The sequence below is a fragment of the Octopus bimaculoides genome, chromosome 13, assembly GCF_001194135.2.
Source record: "Octopus bimaculoides isolate UCB-OBI-ISO-001 chromosome 13, ASM119413v2, whole genome shotgun sequence".
Classification (NCBI taxonomy): Eukaryota; Metazoa; Mollusca; class Cephalopoda; order Octopoda; family Octopodidae; genus Octopus; species Octopus bimaculoides.
This window is the reverse complement of record NC_068993.1, coordinates 53,113,834-53,130,996: the sequence shown is the minus strand read 5'-3', so window position 1 is coordinate 53,130,996 and position 17,163 is coordinate 53,113,834. Positions and strand designations below refer to the sequence as shown.

Here is a 17,163-nt window from a genome sequence, read left to right as displayed (position 1 = left end):
ATATATATATATATATATATATAGTTATCTATGTTGTATTTCGTTAGGAACGTGGTAGTGCAGTATAGAGCTCGTCCACATTCAGAAATAACCCAGTAGTATAGGTCGTATTATTATAAACTTCGAACCCTAAAATATATATCAGATTGAAGTTAAATAGGTAATTGATTCTAAATATGAATACCACTGAATTATTGTGACATGCATAATACAAATATTAAAAAAAAGGCTTCTTTTAGAATTTATTATTTAACCATAGGTTTTACCATGGGCGAGCAGACAGACCTATGATGAAAAGCATTCTGTGACCCTCCTATTTGAATCTCTTTTTTTTTTATTGTGTATGTGTGTATATATATATATATTTCTACATTATCAATTATATCTATTTTCATTTTCATAATGCAGAAATGTGTGATTTAGAGAGATTTGGATGCTGTTTTTAGCGGGTTGAATTACCACATAGAGGCTTCCACGTTAACTTGTAGTTGTGTCTTTTCGGTATTTTCGGGATGAAGTGGTTGTGATATAATGGTAACGACGAATAAGGCTTTGCAATAAACAATACATTTATGTTTGGTAATGTTGAATACATTACATATATTGATTTATAAGAATTTCTTCAGGGTTCACATGGACATTTATGGTAATAATAATTCTGTTGCCGAAAATTTAACGAGGGAAATCTAATGACGATGACGACTACTTTATTTTCTACAAGGGCAAAAAAGAGGACATTAGAATGGAAATAAACAAATGTGTAATGGGACCAAATATGTATATGTATGATGTATATTTGTGAGGGACAGATAGATGAGGGATCGTCTTCGTAGTTGCTCGATATGCTAGAAATAACAGCCAGATCTTCCTCCATTTACTCATACCATCATGAAATCGGAAAGACACGTTGGATAGCGTAGTCCTAAAATATACAAGAGACGGGATGATTACGGCTGGAACGCTTTTGATGATAAGCCTGCCTGGTCAGGACTGACTCGAGGCTAAGTAGCAATAAATATTCTGACAAAAATGATCAGCGAAAATACAATTCATGATGATGATGTAAGCTGAAAAAAGTGATTATTTTTAACCATTTTTAAAACACCGAAAGTGGTTGTCTCTGAAGTTGGAAAGTGCAAAAGGATTACGAAAGAACTAAATTCCTCCAAAAAGGTTTAGTTTTAGCACTCAAGGAGAATCACTGTTCCCTACAAATCCTAATTGCGAATAGCCCATTCTAAAATTGCCTTGAACAGTTTTTTTTGTTTTTTTTTTTAACCAAGTGTCATATAATAGGATAGTCTAAAGATTAATAGTATAAAGTCTACTGGCTTTTTTTTAGATGTAAAAAGTATTCTCTGATACTTCGTCATAAATAACATAGTCGACAGTCAACCAGATTGTTATCATTGAATGGTAATTCTTTTCTATTCCTGTTTTACCTAGCTTAATATATGAACGGAAGGTTATTATTATTGTCTTTTCTTACATTGGGATTGATTGATTTAATACATAATGCAATGCAGTATTTATATGTAGTGAAGCCTCTTTCGGAATTCACCAGGTGTATACGTGTGTGTACGCACGCACACACACACATTTTTTTAAATGTTTATTTGAAAAAATGAAATGACTATCCACTTGCATATGGAATATGTATCTTATTGGGAGACAAGTGTACAGTAGCTATTGCAGAGTTGAAACTTGAAACCTTATATCCAGTCGATCATTGACCTGCAGGTTTTTCTCCTCTTCATTACCTTTACTTTGTTATTTCATACTTTACACTCAAGAATTACACAATCTGCTATTCAGATGCAGAGATAACCATTAACATTGTTGGCAGAAGTGGCAGTTCGCTCAACATCTCCCATTTTCTTTGATGCTTAACCAACTTGTCCATCACAGACCTCATTGGTATTAATTAGTTCGTTTAAATAGCACATATGCAAATATTTTTTTTCACACCGTCCAGATTCGTATTTAAATTATTGTGAAAACAATTGTTAGCTTTATGTATATTCAACCTTGTCTAAGTATATTATGACCTGAATGGTTTAAATTCTATAGGTTCTTATTTGACCATTCCACTCATAAACCCAATTTTTTTTCGTAACAAACCATACAAACCCACGTTTCTGTCTGGTTACCATGAATGGTAGTGTGTTTGGAGTCTGTGAAAGGAACGTTCGTGTTCATTGTAAAATACAAACTCAGACTTAGGACTATTAAGAATAATATTTATCATCATCATTTAATATTCGTTTTTCATGCTGACATGGATTGGACGGTTTGACAGGACTCAACATGTTGGAGGACCACACCAACACTAGTTCTCAAGTAACAGTGGGGGACAAACACAGGCACAAAGACACGCCCACATATATATTTACATGATGGGCTTCTTTCAATTTCCATCTATCCAATCCACTCACAATGCTTTGGTTGGCCCAAGGATATAGTAGAAGACAATCCAATGTGCCACACAGTGGGTCTCAACTTGGAACCATGTGGTTGGGAAGCAAACGTCGACACTTAAAAGAGATAATGACAGATTTTAGGAACATTTTTTTCCCCCTTTTTTAGAATCTTTTAGTCAACAAGAGCAGCAATGCTCATAACACTTTACAGTGCTTCCAAGATTGGTAGGAGGAACGTTTGAAGATATCAAACCTGAAACCAGATTTGAAAGCTTGCACCTGCATGAACTCTATTACAGGTACCCAAAATGTCAGGTGGTGGAGTTAAACCAGGTGACAGATTAGGTTTGAATTCAGAAGGGTTATAGCTTTCACAAGTACTCTGTATTGGCATGAGTTGGACAGTTTGACAAGAGCTGGTATGATCAGGGGCTGCACCAGGCACCTTTGTCTGTTCTAGCATAGTCTTTATGGCTGGATGCTTTTTATGTGGCACCCGCACTTTTTCACATGAGACAGGCACCAGTATTTTTTTTGTGTCACCAGTGCTTTTTGCATGTTGCCCAAAAGGATGAAATGCAAAGTTCACACTGGTGAGATCTGAATGCAGCATACAGTGAATTGGAACAAATATTGTGAGTCATTTTATCTAATGCTCCAATGACTATGCCAATATGCTGTTCATAATAGGGTCTGAAATATGAAAATTGTGAATATTGATCTAATTCAGATCAATATTGACATTAAATGTGAAAATCATATTTGATAGATGACATAGTTTTTGTGTAATTTGTCATTTCACCTTCTTTCAATGATAACTTCTCTGTTATATATTGCAAAAATTCTTTTTCTTTCAATATATTTCCTTTATTCTTGAAGTATATTAATTGTCACATAAATCTGTTTTTTTTTTTTTTTTTTTTTTTTTTTCAAGTACTCATTTCATTATTTCAAGGTTTAACAAGTTTGTTAGTTTCCTTTTTTTTCTTATATTGTAGTATTACTGGTAATATGTTATTAATAACTAAAATGCCAGTTCAAATGGCTGAGTATTAATTAATGCCAGAAGTTAGCTATTTGTATCTTGCCTCTTAATGTTATGTGTGTCCATGATCAAGCCATCTAGCTCTAACTAGGGTACAAAAGTCATATATTCACCAACATACACAGCAACAGTATATACTTATTGGTTTTGTAGTTTGAGTTCAATTCCTCCTGCTGGAAAACTATCTGTGATAGGTCAGTGTCTTAGTGATTTATTTTCTATCCTTGAGGATGGGTGTTGAATACTGGACCATGGATCTTTGTGACTTTTGGAAATGATTTGAGTCAGATTTGTAACCAATGGTCTTGGAGGCTAACAATTTCATTAGATCAGCACATTTCACAATGAGGTGATATCCTGTTTGGTAAATCTCACCCAGAAATGAACTGAGAAGAAATGCTTCTTGTTAGGAACAATATAGGTGGACAATGCTTGCATTGTTTCATTGGTAAGCACATATTTTCTCAGACATTTTAGTTCTTTACATCAGGTAGCCCGTCAACCTGGGCCCCAAAGTACATCTATTGAGTCTGAGAAAGTGGAGCTGGTGTAAGGTGTATTTTCTTCCAGCTTGCCAAGGATGAGTGTTATTTTGTGGATGGGTGCCTGGTATCTGATTTGCTTAAAATTTTTCTCAGTGCTGATGTGCTCTGTTTGCTACAAATGTTATTGTTTTCATCTGTCAGAATGTTGAAATTCTGTTTCCAAATCATTATCTCTTAGTTAATTTGTAAAAATCCTTAGTGAAGGCATTGTTGCCAAGCAAAATGTTCATAACTGTTAGCAAACATACCTTTCTTCTATACCTGTAGTTACATTTGATCATTATTGCAATTATATTCTGTTGTTTCTATTATTATTATCATTGTATATTCTTTTGTTGTTGTTGTTGTTGTCATTTGTTATTATAGAATTCTCCATGGAAGATTATAAATACCTTTTCAAGGTAGTGCTAATAGGAAATGCTGGTGTTGGAAAAACATGTCTTGTCCGAAGATTTACACAGGTAAATTAAATTCCTTTATAAATGTCTTTGTCTTGCTATGATATACAACATGAAGATCAGATTTTCATTTTGTTAATTGTACCCTGTACACTTTAAAATTAGTGTAAAGGCTGGGATTTCACATTAACTCCTTTCTCTATAGCAATTTCATTAGAAAGTTGCCTACTGAATGTGACATGAGCCTCCCTTATCTTGTGGGCTTGTAGGTGCTGGTGCCACATAAAAGCACCTGTGCTGGTGCTCTGTAAAAGCATCCAGTGCACTCTGTAAAATGGTTGATGTTGGGAAAGGCATCCAGTCATAGAAACCATGCCAAAACAGATATGGAGCTCTTCAGCTGGTCAGCTCTTATCAAACCGTCCAATCCATATCAGCATGTAAAATGGACATTAAATAACGATGATGATGAATCCAACTTTCCAAGGACTTTCTTCAGTGCTTTTTGTTAATAGTATTGAAGGTCTTTGTTAATTCAACAAAGATTTGATATAGTTGTATCTGCTCTTCAATGCATTTTTCTTGAAGTTATCTTGCAGAGAAAAATCCTGTCCATAATGCCTGATTGTATTTCAGTTAGCATTGAGGGTTAGATGTCTTTTATTAACCAACTGAACAGCAGTCTAAATAGACTTTTATCAATGGATTCCATGACAGTGATACCACAAGAGTTATAAACAGATTTGGATTCTTTACCTTTGTGTATTTAGCTAGAAATTTCATCAATCCAGACTTGTATAGGATTTCTTTTTCTGCTGTTTGTTATTAAGTATGGCGGACAAAAACTTTTCACCTTCAGTTTGCAATAGTTCTGTTGGAGTTGATACTTCTGTCTAATCCTGGTGCTTTGCCAGTATTGATCTTAATTGCCAGAACTACTTCACCCTCCATAGGCTTACAATGCATATGATGAAGTGAACTTTGTTGAAATAAACTATCAACAGTTGCATCATCTAATGCTGTGGGACTGAAAAAGAAGCCAGCAAGTGTTCTTTCCAATACTGTATGATACTGACTGCATCTTTAATGATGTCATGCCATTCTTGGATTCTAGAATAACTGCAACAGATGATCGTTTTCCAAGACTTGGCACAAAAGAGCATATAGAATTTTAGAATCCTCTTTATCAAAAACGACTTGAAACTTACTTGAGATATTTAGTCACTATGTGCTTTTAATCATTCTCAACCCTTGTTGCACAGTTGCCCTTTACACTTTCAGAGACTTTTCAATTGTTAATTCATTCTGCAAGTTTTGTAAAGAACTCATTTTATTCTCAGTAGCTGGCTGACAATCATCAAAACAATCTCCATGATTTATTATCTTCTCTTCAAGCACCACAGCTCCCAAAAATTTGATATAAAGTTTTCCCAAAAATAATCACACCTACTGATAATTAAGTCACCTAAGTAATAAAAGCTATCAACTACTTTCAGAGAGCCTTCTGAGCATTTTAGAAAATCTATTTTTTGTGAGTTCTTAATGCTTTTTGTCTCTGTGCATCTGCTGCATATCTGTTGACCTACCTGTCATCCCATACCTTGTGCTTCTATAATTTACACGGGGTACACTGTTTAAATTTTTTGCAACACTATTTGCCAGTGTTCACCATCAGCATTTCTCCCAAATTCAACTTTTTTACAAGATATGATGTTTATTTGCATTGATTGTTGTCTATTTTTGACATCGTGGATTGTTTTTAATAAACATTTATCAAAATTATCTTTCTTCACTTCAGGGATTGTTTCCACCTGGTCAGGGAGCTACTATAGGAGTAGATTTCATGATAAAAAGTGTTGAAATTGATGGGGATAAAGTTAAGGTAAGAATTGTGTTTTTAAAACTTCCATCTTCTCCATCCACTATTCGTGAGGGTAGAGTCCTCAGACACCTCCTATATAGGATCCTATCAGAAGCAACCATCATTACATTTTCCATCTGGATTCCCAAACGTGGCCAACTGAGACTATGAATATTATCCAACTATCTCAATATTTGTGTACTCCTAGGTCTCCAGCCAAATGGCTGGGTTTCAAGAATTCATTGTATGATTTTTTCCTATTACTTCTAATCATATGTCCATAGTGTCAGAGCTGTGACCTCCCAATGCAGAGAAGTAGTGGCTCAACCTGGAGAGTGAGTGAGTGGGTGGATGGACTTCCCTTGTGTTCACTGGTTTGTAAACAGTGGCTTCCTGCCAGTATCATTGCTTTGCAATCCATCAACAAAAGGATATCTTTTCTTTCTGGCATGTCTTGACATGTTGTACGATTTTTGTAAACGAAACAATCTTTAACAAATGTTTTTGCTTCCATTTCTCAATGTAAAAAAAGCATGTTTGAGTTGGGAGCTGTTCAGCAGATTGGGAGATAATTATCTCACTTGGAAACAGTTCAGGTTTGGCAACATGAAGGGCATCCAGTTATAGAAAAACTCTGCCTAAACATATTTGTCTGACCAGTGCAACCATGGAAAAGAGGACATTAAAATGATTATGATGATGTCTGCCTCTCAGTAGCTTATATCCAAATTTCTATGTATCTTTATCAGATATATACTATCAGCATCTGTTGATACTGATTCCTTAAAACTCTTTTCTACTATCTTTAGAATCTTATAAATGTCTGTTTTCTCCCAATTTTGTTCTTAACCAATAACCTTTTTATTTTTGTATTCTTCACTAAATTCATTGATATTTATGGGTATGATGTAAGCAGTTACTCTTTTGTTTTCTCTAAACTCATCTCCCTGTTCATTGCATATAATAGCATACATGTAACAACAATCATATATATCCATTTATTTCTTCTGTGAGAACTCCTATCTTCTCCAACAAGATTTTAATTACCATTAAACTCTAATTAGAGAATGTGTTGTGAAAATAATGTAGCTTTACTTATTGCAATTTTGTAATCAGTAATAGTACTTCTCATAAACAATTACCTGTTCTCTTTTCATTACTTATTTTTGAACTTATGTTTCCAATCTTTCTGAAAGCTTCTAACCAAAACTCTTGAAGGCAACCTGGCTTTCACTTAAAGAAAGAAATATTTTGTACTTCAGTAACCAGATTCCTACAGGGTTGAAATGCATGCAAATTTGGTGTAGTACTCACATATCTGGAACGGCACGTTTTTATTTATACATGATTTGTTTATACATGATTTTGCATATATATATATATATATATATATATATATATATATGCAAGTATGTATCTATACATAAAGTAAACAAATTAAAGTTGAATTCTGTACATAGAAGCTGCATTCTTAAATTTTAGAGGTTTTCCTCTATTTTCTATGTCTTTGTATCTACTTGTGTATGTGTATATAATTGTCTATTTCTAAATTTTATTAAAGAATTCAAAATTCTCCAACTTAAAACTCGATTGTTAAAAAATTTGAGTGGCCTATAAACTGGCAGATGCAATTTCAGGGAGAGGGGAAATAACTGGTATAATTAAGATTTTTTTTATTTCACTGACTTTGGGTACATGTAGAATTAAGATTTTTTTTATTTCACTGACTTTGGGTACATGTAGAATTAAGATTTTTTTTTTATTTCACTGACTTTGGGTACATGTAGAATACTCATCAAATGCTTCTATGCATTTTTTTTAACTACAGCAAATGTGATTGAAAACAAAAATAATATTAATGTAAACACAATTTTAATATAATTTCTGTTTAGTTTTTTTTTGTGAAAATGCTTCTTCCCTAATAATTTAAAATTAATACATATAGATGAGCATATACAATTATTTGAAACTTATCTGGGAGAAGTTTTTCTGTTGAAATGACAGTTTAAAGGAAATTTACAAATTACAAATATAAGAATATAACTAAATAAAAAATTACGTATATTGCTACAGAGATAGTTATGTGGTTAAGAAGATTGCTTTGTCACCTGGTCACTTGGTTCTGTTTTTACTGGAGCCTAAATTAACTTGTCAGTGAAATTTGGTCAATGAAGATAGTCAGAAACCCTTATTTATATGTGTGTGTGTGTGTGTATGTATGTATATATGTATAAAATGATGGTTGAGTACTATTGTGTGGCACCTTGGCCAAGTGTCTTCTACAATACCTCCAGTCCAACCAATGCCTTGTGAGTGAATTTGGTGCATGGAAGCTATGTTGAAGCACATCTCACACACACACACGTGTATGTTTGTCTCCTGCCATCATTTGACAAGTGCTGTTGGTTTGTTTATGTCTGTGTAACTTAATAGTTTGACGAAAGAGACGGATAGAATAAGTTTCAGGCTTAGAAATATGTACAGGGTTGATTTGTTTGACTGAACCCCTCAAGGTGGTACCCCCACTTGGCCACAGTTTCAACGAAACAAGTAAATGATAAAACACGTATACAATGTTTATGTCTATGTTGTGTCCCTTTATGTCCCACAATTTAGTATCTTGGCAAACAGAGATTAACAAAATAAGTGCTAGACTAAAATAAGTATTCTTTTCTACTCTAGGCACAGGGCTCAAAATTTTTAGGGGAGGGGGCCAGTCGATTAGATCAACCCCAGTACGCAACTGATACTCAATTTATCGACCCCGAAAGGATGAAAAGCAAAGTGGACCTCAGCGGAATTTGAACTCAGAACGTAAGGGCAGATGAAATACCACTAAGCGTTTCGCCCAGCCGCCTTAGACTAAAATAAGTATTGAAGTTGATATAAGTGAAATTAGATTAATTCCAATTTAAAAGAATTTCATCAAATTAAGTGACACATACAGTTTATATATATAGTTATTTGTCATCATTTAGTAAAGGTTTGAAATGAATATTTGAAATCAGTATCTCAAAACTGAAATTGATATCAAAATATAAAATTGTATTTAAAATTATGTAAAATAGTCCTTTGAAAAACATAAGTGTTACTATTAGATTTCTTTGCCTATTGACATTGAATAATTACCATGTGACCTGGTGTAGTATTGAACTGACAGTCATAAGCTTATGGTTTCGATACTTAGGTTGCATAGCACACTGTGGCACCATGGAAGGCTGGTTCATTCTATTCAGCAGAAATAAGTACTAGTCCAGTGCTAGGCCAGCCATCTCTTTCTCCAGTTATCACATCTAGGATGTTCTGCTGGGTCATGGGTGATGAGACCAAAAGAGTATGTGTCTACTTGTGGTTACATGTGTCTCTAAAACAATTAGCAAAAGCATGGTACATGCTGCCAAGTCAGCCTTAATTCTGAGTAACAGCTATGGTTTGTTTTTTTGTTTTTTTTATTGAATCCAGCATAAAATGTATTTTCATGGAGAATCTTAAACTAATGAAATTTCCATTTCTTTTGTGTAATGCTTATAATTTATTGTTTACAGCTGCAGATATGGGATACTGCTGGCCAGGAGCGATTCCGTTCCATTACTCAGTCATACTACAGATCCGCAAATGCTCTTATTGTCGTTTATGATGTTTGCTGCCAAGCATCTTATGACAGTCTTATCCAATGGATAAATGAAATCGAAACTCATACTAACAGCAAAGTGTTAACTTATTTAGTTGGTAAGTTTTAATTATTTCCACTTGGAGCATTAATTATGTTTTTCTTTTCAAATCATTTAATTATCAAATTAAGAAGTGATCCAATGAATACTCTATGCTAACAAAAATTCTCAATTAATTGTAATATCCTTCTTAGGCAGCATTAACCCAATAAGAATTACTAACAATTCTGATAGAAGTACATCTTTTAATGAGTGAGATGTTATTCTTTCGAGTATCTTTCCACTTTTTAAAGATTTTTTTCTATCAACAGGAAAATCTTTTGTAAACATTTTTCTGTGAAGAGACTATCTTTAGTAAATGTTTCACTTCAGTTTGTTATAAAATATTGTTTGAAGCATTTGTCTGCTACCCTAATTATTATTAATAATAGAAATTCTTGATACTCAGTTTAGGTGTTGGGTGTTGGTTTAGGTGTTGGGTGAAAAATTTAACAGATAAGTTTGAGTGACTTACTTTTAAATAACAGATAAGATTTCAGTAGAAGGATGATAACTGAGAATTGAATGCTTAAATTTTATTTCTGCAGTGACAGATTAAACATGAAATATGCATTTACATATTTTTTTAATACAGGATTGTCAAAGTGAATTTCATCTAATGTATACAAGTATGGAAAAGTAGATGTTAAAATGATGTAGTTGTGTGTGTGTGTACATATACATATATGTAATTTTTAACAGCTTGAATGTACTGGCTTTTTTCATTTTTACTTTTTCAACTCAGTGGTCCTAAACTCTCTACTATGTTCAAATTATCTAATCAATCATATACAATTTATTTCTCATTAGTCATTATAGATATGCTACTTGCTTTGGCCATGTTTATTGTTTTTTTAAATTTTTTATTTCGTATGTGTATTTCGTGTGCAAGATTCTTGATGTGGATACGTGTGTTGAAAGAAATACAATTAAACAGTTTCGAACAACGCCAAAACAACGCCAGATCATATATTCAAAATAAATGGAAGTGGAGAGACAAGTTACTGAAGAGATTGCAAGAGTGCAATGAAATAATTTAACAAAAAACTATATAAATTAATAAAGGACTGAACCAGTGCGTGTGTTTATTACCAGCATAATGCCTCTCCCAAGGTTTAATTGTGTTTTTTTTTTTAGTATATATTTTACAATTTTACCATTTATTTTATCTTTCATTTCAGCAATGATAGCAATTCTATTAATTGTTCACTTGTTTTATTTATATAGTCATTTTATTTATATAGTCATTTGTTTGTGTTTTCACTTTCAGTACTAAGTTCTGTCATGTAGAACAATTTTCTACTGAGCCACTGAAGTAAAACACAGTCTTCTGTTTCTGGTTATTTATACTGTCAATTTACATTGGTGCAATTAGTATACTGGAATTGTACATTATATTTTGTTAGTTTACCATTTTCAGTCATTGATAGCACTATCCAAGGAGTATCTGGCGTAATTTTTTATTTAAATTAGGGAAGATTATTTTCCTAGTACTACTAGACATTGAAGACTCTTACTGATAGTAAGGTTTGGGTATAACTTCAGGCTCTTTGGGCAAAGCTTTTTATGTAACTGCTTGATTCATTCTTTAATGAATATTAAATTACTAAAGTGCTACCCAACATATGACATGACTTTTGAAGCGTATATTTTACCACCCTGGCTAATATCAGGAAGCATGGCATACATACAATAAAATATAATTTAACTTTTATCAAATTTTTGACTACTTATACAAAATGATGAAATCAATACTAATGTTCAAGCAAAAATATTTATCTTAAAATAAAATTAAAACAAATTCCTCATTTGTATAACTCCTCCCATAACTACTGTCATTTACTCCCTCTCTTCCTCATTCTCCACCCCTCCTCTGATTCTTTCTCTCCAATCATCTTGCACCTCTCAGCATTTCTTGTTTGCTCTCTCTCTTTCTCTCTCTCTCTCTGATGTAAAACATGACTGGAGAAATCAACCAGTCAACCAACATTTATATTGATTATTATATAGAGACTTCTCTTCACAAATAGATGATTATGAATTTGTTAGTAAAAGTTTCAAAATGAAATATGACAATGTGGTGATGACTGTTTTCTGATTATCTTAGTCTGTCACATTAATCTTATTTTTGATAATAGCTCCTTCATACATGGAAATCAAGAATGACGCTGCCATAATTGTGAGATTGTTATCATTTTAAATTTTAATTCTTTAAATCTATATATGCAATCTCATTAACAGAACAATACTACCATTGAAAAAAAAATATGTTCTTCAATCAACAAATGACATCTAGTTTAAGTATCAGTACAAAAACTTCATTGTTAACTATTGTTTCTTTGCATATGGTCCTAAAAGCTAACAAAAAGTTATCAATTGATTTAAAAGAATAGAATTATAGTGAGCTATTCCATACAAGGGGTAAAAACATGGCCTTCATAAGCAGCATTGAAGTCAAAGGTGACATATTTGATGACAGTATTTTTGGATGATAAGAGGACTTTTAACAAACAACATTGTCAAAATGAATTCAGTTTATTTTAGAATAAAAAACTATCATAATAATCCTATTAAAGTATACACAATATAGTTCTGAATGAGTGAGCAACAAAAATATTAATCTAAATTTTCATGTTACAGATTTGTTTACAAAGAAACCACTGCTTTATTTATGACACAGCTGCTAAATAACCTTTGTTTCTCTTTATTACTGAAGTGTCAGAGAGGTTATATTCAGTTGTTGCTGTGTTGAAGAAGACTGGACAAAAAAAAAAATGTTCATGGATGGAATTTAGGATTCCATCTAGTGCTGAGTGAAAGGAATGTGAGTTATACAATATAACTAAGCATATTAAAGGGCAGGCTAAAAGTGTGAAAGAAGGGTTTAGGTGAGGTGTTGATTAGTCTGAAAATTGTAGAGCAAAGCCAGTGACCTTTATTGGTTGGAGTATTACTGACAGTAATGGGAATAAGGCAGCTGAATACATGGCAGTATTTAGTTTTGTTGTACACTTTTACTTGCTTCAATCATTTGACTGCGGCCATGCTGGAGCACTGCCTTTAGTCGAGCAAATCGACCCCAGGGCTTATTCTTTGTAAGCCTAGTACTTATTCTATCGGTCTCTTTTGCCAAACCGCTAAGTTACGGGCGATGTAAACACACCAGCATTGGTTGTCAAGCGATGTTGGCGGGGACAAACATACACACAGAAACATATACATACATATACAACATATATTGGAGGTTGTGTGTGTGTGTGTGTGCATGTGCATGTTTATGCCTCATTGTCTTGACATTGTGTCATAGTTGTCATACATGAGTGAAATTCATTTCCAATATTCTGCAAAAGCATATCTGGCCATTGAAAATCTCAATAAACTCTGACTCATGCAAGTATGAAAAAATGGACGTTAAACAATGTAACAAACAATGAAACAAACAAGAGATAAAGAAGTGGTTGCAAATAATGATTTGGTATTATAATTCCTTTTGAATTAAATGCTGGCTGCTCAAGAATGTCTTGTGTATTTCATATTGCTTCTGAAATATTTTTTATGCTACTAAATTTAGAAAAATAGCTTTATTGTATAAGAGTTGATTTTTTGTTTTTTCTTTTTTTCTTTTTCTTTGTAGGTAACAAAATTGATCAGATAAATCGCAGAGAAATACCTACTACAATAGGAGAACAATTTGCAAATCGTTACGAGATGACTTTCTTGGAAACTTCAGCAAAAGAAGCTGACAATGTTGAAAAGTTATTTTTTGATATTGCACGAGAACTGACGAAACAAGCTAAAGCTCATGAACTTCGGCCTCATAATAACAAAGCGTTTCCCTCTGGGGAGACAACTCCAGTATCTAGCTACAGTTGTTGTCAAGCTTAAATTTTATATATTGTTCTGAAACCTCCTCAATCCATCAGTTCTATTAGACCCAATAAGATTTGTTTTTATGTTCCCTAATTATCATTTACAATGTCCTTTTTATGTTATTTCCTCACCTAAAAATCCTGTTTAGATGAGGATTTCTGCAGGGATGTCTGTTTGCCCTTCTTTTGATATATGTAATCTGGAGTGAAATATATTTCTTAGCTGTAATATAATAACTCCTTACTAAAGGTGTTTTTTTTTTCCACTGTGATATCTTGCCAGCAACCTATTACTGAAATTGCTTTGGCATTATTTGCTTCACATTTTAGTAACAACATAATGAAAAAAAACGCATCTGTTATATATATATATATATATATATATATATATATATATATATACATACATACATACATACATACACGCATATATGCTCATACCACATTAGTGCTATTTTCAGTATAGTATCTAAAGGTACTAAGTTATTTTGTATCTCCTACTACTAAATCTTATTTATATAATTCTTTTGAATATCTACACCTAACAATAGGAAGCTGGCATGTATAACAATTTAGAAATAGTTGGTAAAAACTAAATGATGTTGCTTCATTTAAAAATTCTTGTATAACTCATGAAAAATTTCTATCATTAATATAGATTGTTATATTTTGACAGTGTGAAATACCGACAGACGGATTGTGGTAAGTGGTTACTGAACTATTGGTCGTGAGTTCAAATATTTGTGTTGTAAACTTGGAAATGCATATGACTAGCTAGCATGAAAGTGTGTATTGCTCTCATTATATGACACAATAGCTAGATATTAAGGAGAGCAACCACACATACAAATAAAAAAGTTTTCTAAAGTAATCATGCACATAAACAGTTGGATTTGTAGACCTTACTACTTTGTCATAATGGAAAAATAGGCATCAGATGAAAAATTTGTTAGCAAAAAAAATTTTGTAATTTACTCTAAATTTATAATGAGTCTTTAAAATAAGTTGTTTTATTTTATTTTATTATTTTCTGTTAATAATTCAGAAGTCTTAAAGGCCATAGAGTGGCAGAAATAGTAAAGTGCTGAAATAATAATAAGACAAAAATATAAAGTTTGAGGAAAGTAGTGATGGTCTGCATTAGGGGGAGAAAAAAAAACCCTTAATAAAATTCAAAGACTGGCTCTGTCTGAAAGATCACATTTCACCTGTTCTATTTAAAAAAATTCCATGACTCAACTAAATACCTTGTATTTAGTTACATCCCTTTATATTCTGGGATTGACTTTGCCTTTCATACCTCTGGGAATTAATAAGCCAAGTACCAGTAATGTTTTGTTCAGAGAATTAATCCCTTTTCATACTAACTGGCCTGGAATTGCCTCTGATTTTATGATTCAAATTATCTAATTCCAAAATATTCATATTTGAATTAATTATATAAAAAAGATCCTTTCATCATAATTTTATGAAACATTTTTTATGCTATGTTCCAAAAATTATCTTAATATTGGAAACGTGATAAAATTCCTTTTGCTAAATTCTAGATGGTTTTTCCAATTAGTTGAAACACGGACTGAATTTCATGAGAAATACAGTCATGAGAGGATTAAATTATTTACAAATTTATGGCTTGGTACCAAATTAGAAATCCATTATTAGATATTCTTAAATTTTATTTATTTATTTTTCAAAATGATTTACTTTTTTCCTTTTTAAGTCAAATATATAAAAATGAAATCGTAAATTAGCAAGAATTAAAAATAAAACAAGAGTATATATTCAAAATGAAAATAAATGCATTCCACTATGTTTTCTTTCAGCTTTTTCTCTTTTTTAATTTTTTGTACATTTAGCAATGGAAGAGATGAACAAGCTGTTTGTAATTTATAAACAGCATACACTGGAATCAAAATGTTAAATGGTTAAAATGGCACACAATGTTTGTGGCTAAGTTGCTGGACTATTAACCAGATGGTTTTTCATTCAAATCTTTCTACAGCAACTAGCTATTAACAGTTTCTACCTCAGGATTCACTGGTTAATATTAGGAAGAGCATCCGGCTATATAAGTATATATTCTTGGACAACAACAGCAACTGAAAATGTCTCACTTATGCCAGTATAGAAATTCTGATGCAAAATACCTCTCTCTTTCTTATATATATATATATATATATATATATATATATATATAAAAAACTACTCATAAGATTTTGTTTCAAATCAGTAAAATATTTTCATTTAAAAGTTAATCAAAACTGAAATAATACTAATATCGATTACACAGAACCATAGCTACTTTTTTAAATGTAAACTCTGCTTCCTGCTTTCATGCTATATAACAGTTGGTTGTAAGAAATATCTTCAAAAGCATTTGGCTGAATATTATTAAATGTACAAATGTTGAAATCTCATTTCATCAAACAGACAATTCATAGAAAATTTATTTAATGCACTTCAATTTTTCAGTAGCACCAACAGAGCTCTCATTATGGTTTTGCTCTCTCTCTGAGCCTCTTTGTTTAAGTACATACAAGTCTCTGCAGCCATGCCCACACATATCTTTTGATGTGTGTGTGTACATGTGTACTTTTTATATGTATATGTTCTGTATGAGTATATGTGTATTTATTTCTTTATATTTTTGGAACCTCTCCAATAATGTAGCAGGCTATTCTTTAAGATAACCTATTTGGTATTTAGGCAACAATATTCTTGTAAATTAACATGTTGAACTTCAAATAATGTCTTACCTGTATTTACTAACCTGCTCATAGATTGAAGTTTATTATCATGATTTATTATATTAGCAGCATTTTGTCTATCTTTATGTTGAGTTTAAATTCCACTGAGGTTAACTTTGCCTTTCATCCTTTTGGGGTCGATAAATTAAGTACCAGTGAAACACTGGGGTCAATGTAATCGACAATTCCCTCCCCAAAATTTCAGGCGTTGTGCCTATAGTAGAAAGGATTATTATTATTATTTGTCTTGTATAGTGTTTGAAGGTTACTACCCAAACATTTGGTCATCTACTAAGTTCAATATGTATGGGTACACACTATCAGCCACAAGCTCTGAAGCATAATTCTTCATTCTTCATTTCTCTCTCTCTCTCTCTCTCTCTCTCTCACTGAATTCATTTTGTATTTTCATATTTATCACTGACCACCTGACTTCTATAACTTCTACAGGTTTGGTTTTTCTATTTTAGTTTACTACATCAGATTCAGATGTGCTTATGTTTTGTAGAAACCTTGATTAAAACATTCCACTGTGTGTGTGTGTGTGTGTGTGTGTGTGTGTGTGTGT

General features: G+C 32.4%; 1 protein-coding gene across 5 annotated transcripts in view; it reads left to right on the top strand.

Annotated features, from left to right (window-relative positions):
* LOC106872668 (ras-related protein Rab-30) overlaps positions 1-17,157 on the top strand; it is an 18,603-nt gene extending 1,446 nt beyond the window's left edge. For 4 of the 5 annotated variants that reach the window (XM_014919737.2, XM_052972482.1, XM_014919736.2 and 1 more), the window contains 4 exons: positions 4,377-4,471; positions 6,207-6,290; positions 9,815-9,998; positions 13,614-17,157. In XM_014919737.2, the coding sequence (XP_014775223.1) occupies positions 4,385-4,471; positions 6,207-6,290; positions 9,815-9,998; positions 13,614-13,864 (606 nt within the window). In that variant the 5' untranslated portion in view covers positions 4,377-4,384 and the 3' untranslated portion in view covers positions 13,865-17,157. Of the gene's footprint in view, positions 1-1,555; positions 1,741-4,376; positions 4,472-6,206; positions 6,291-9,814; positions 9,999-13,613 lie in introns of those variants that run through there. The other variant, XM_014919739.2, reaches the window with a different exon arrangement.
* Positions 17,158-17,163: the final 6 nt, after the last annotated feature.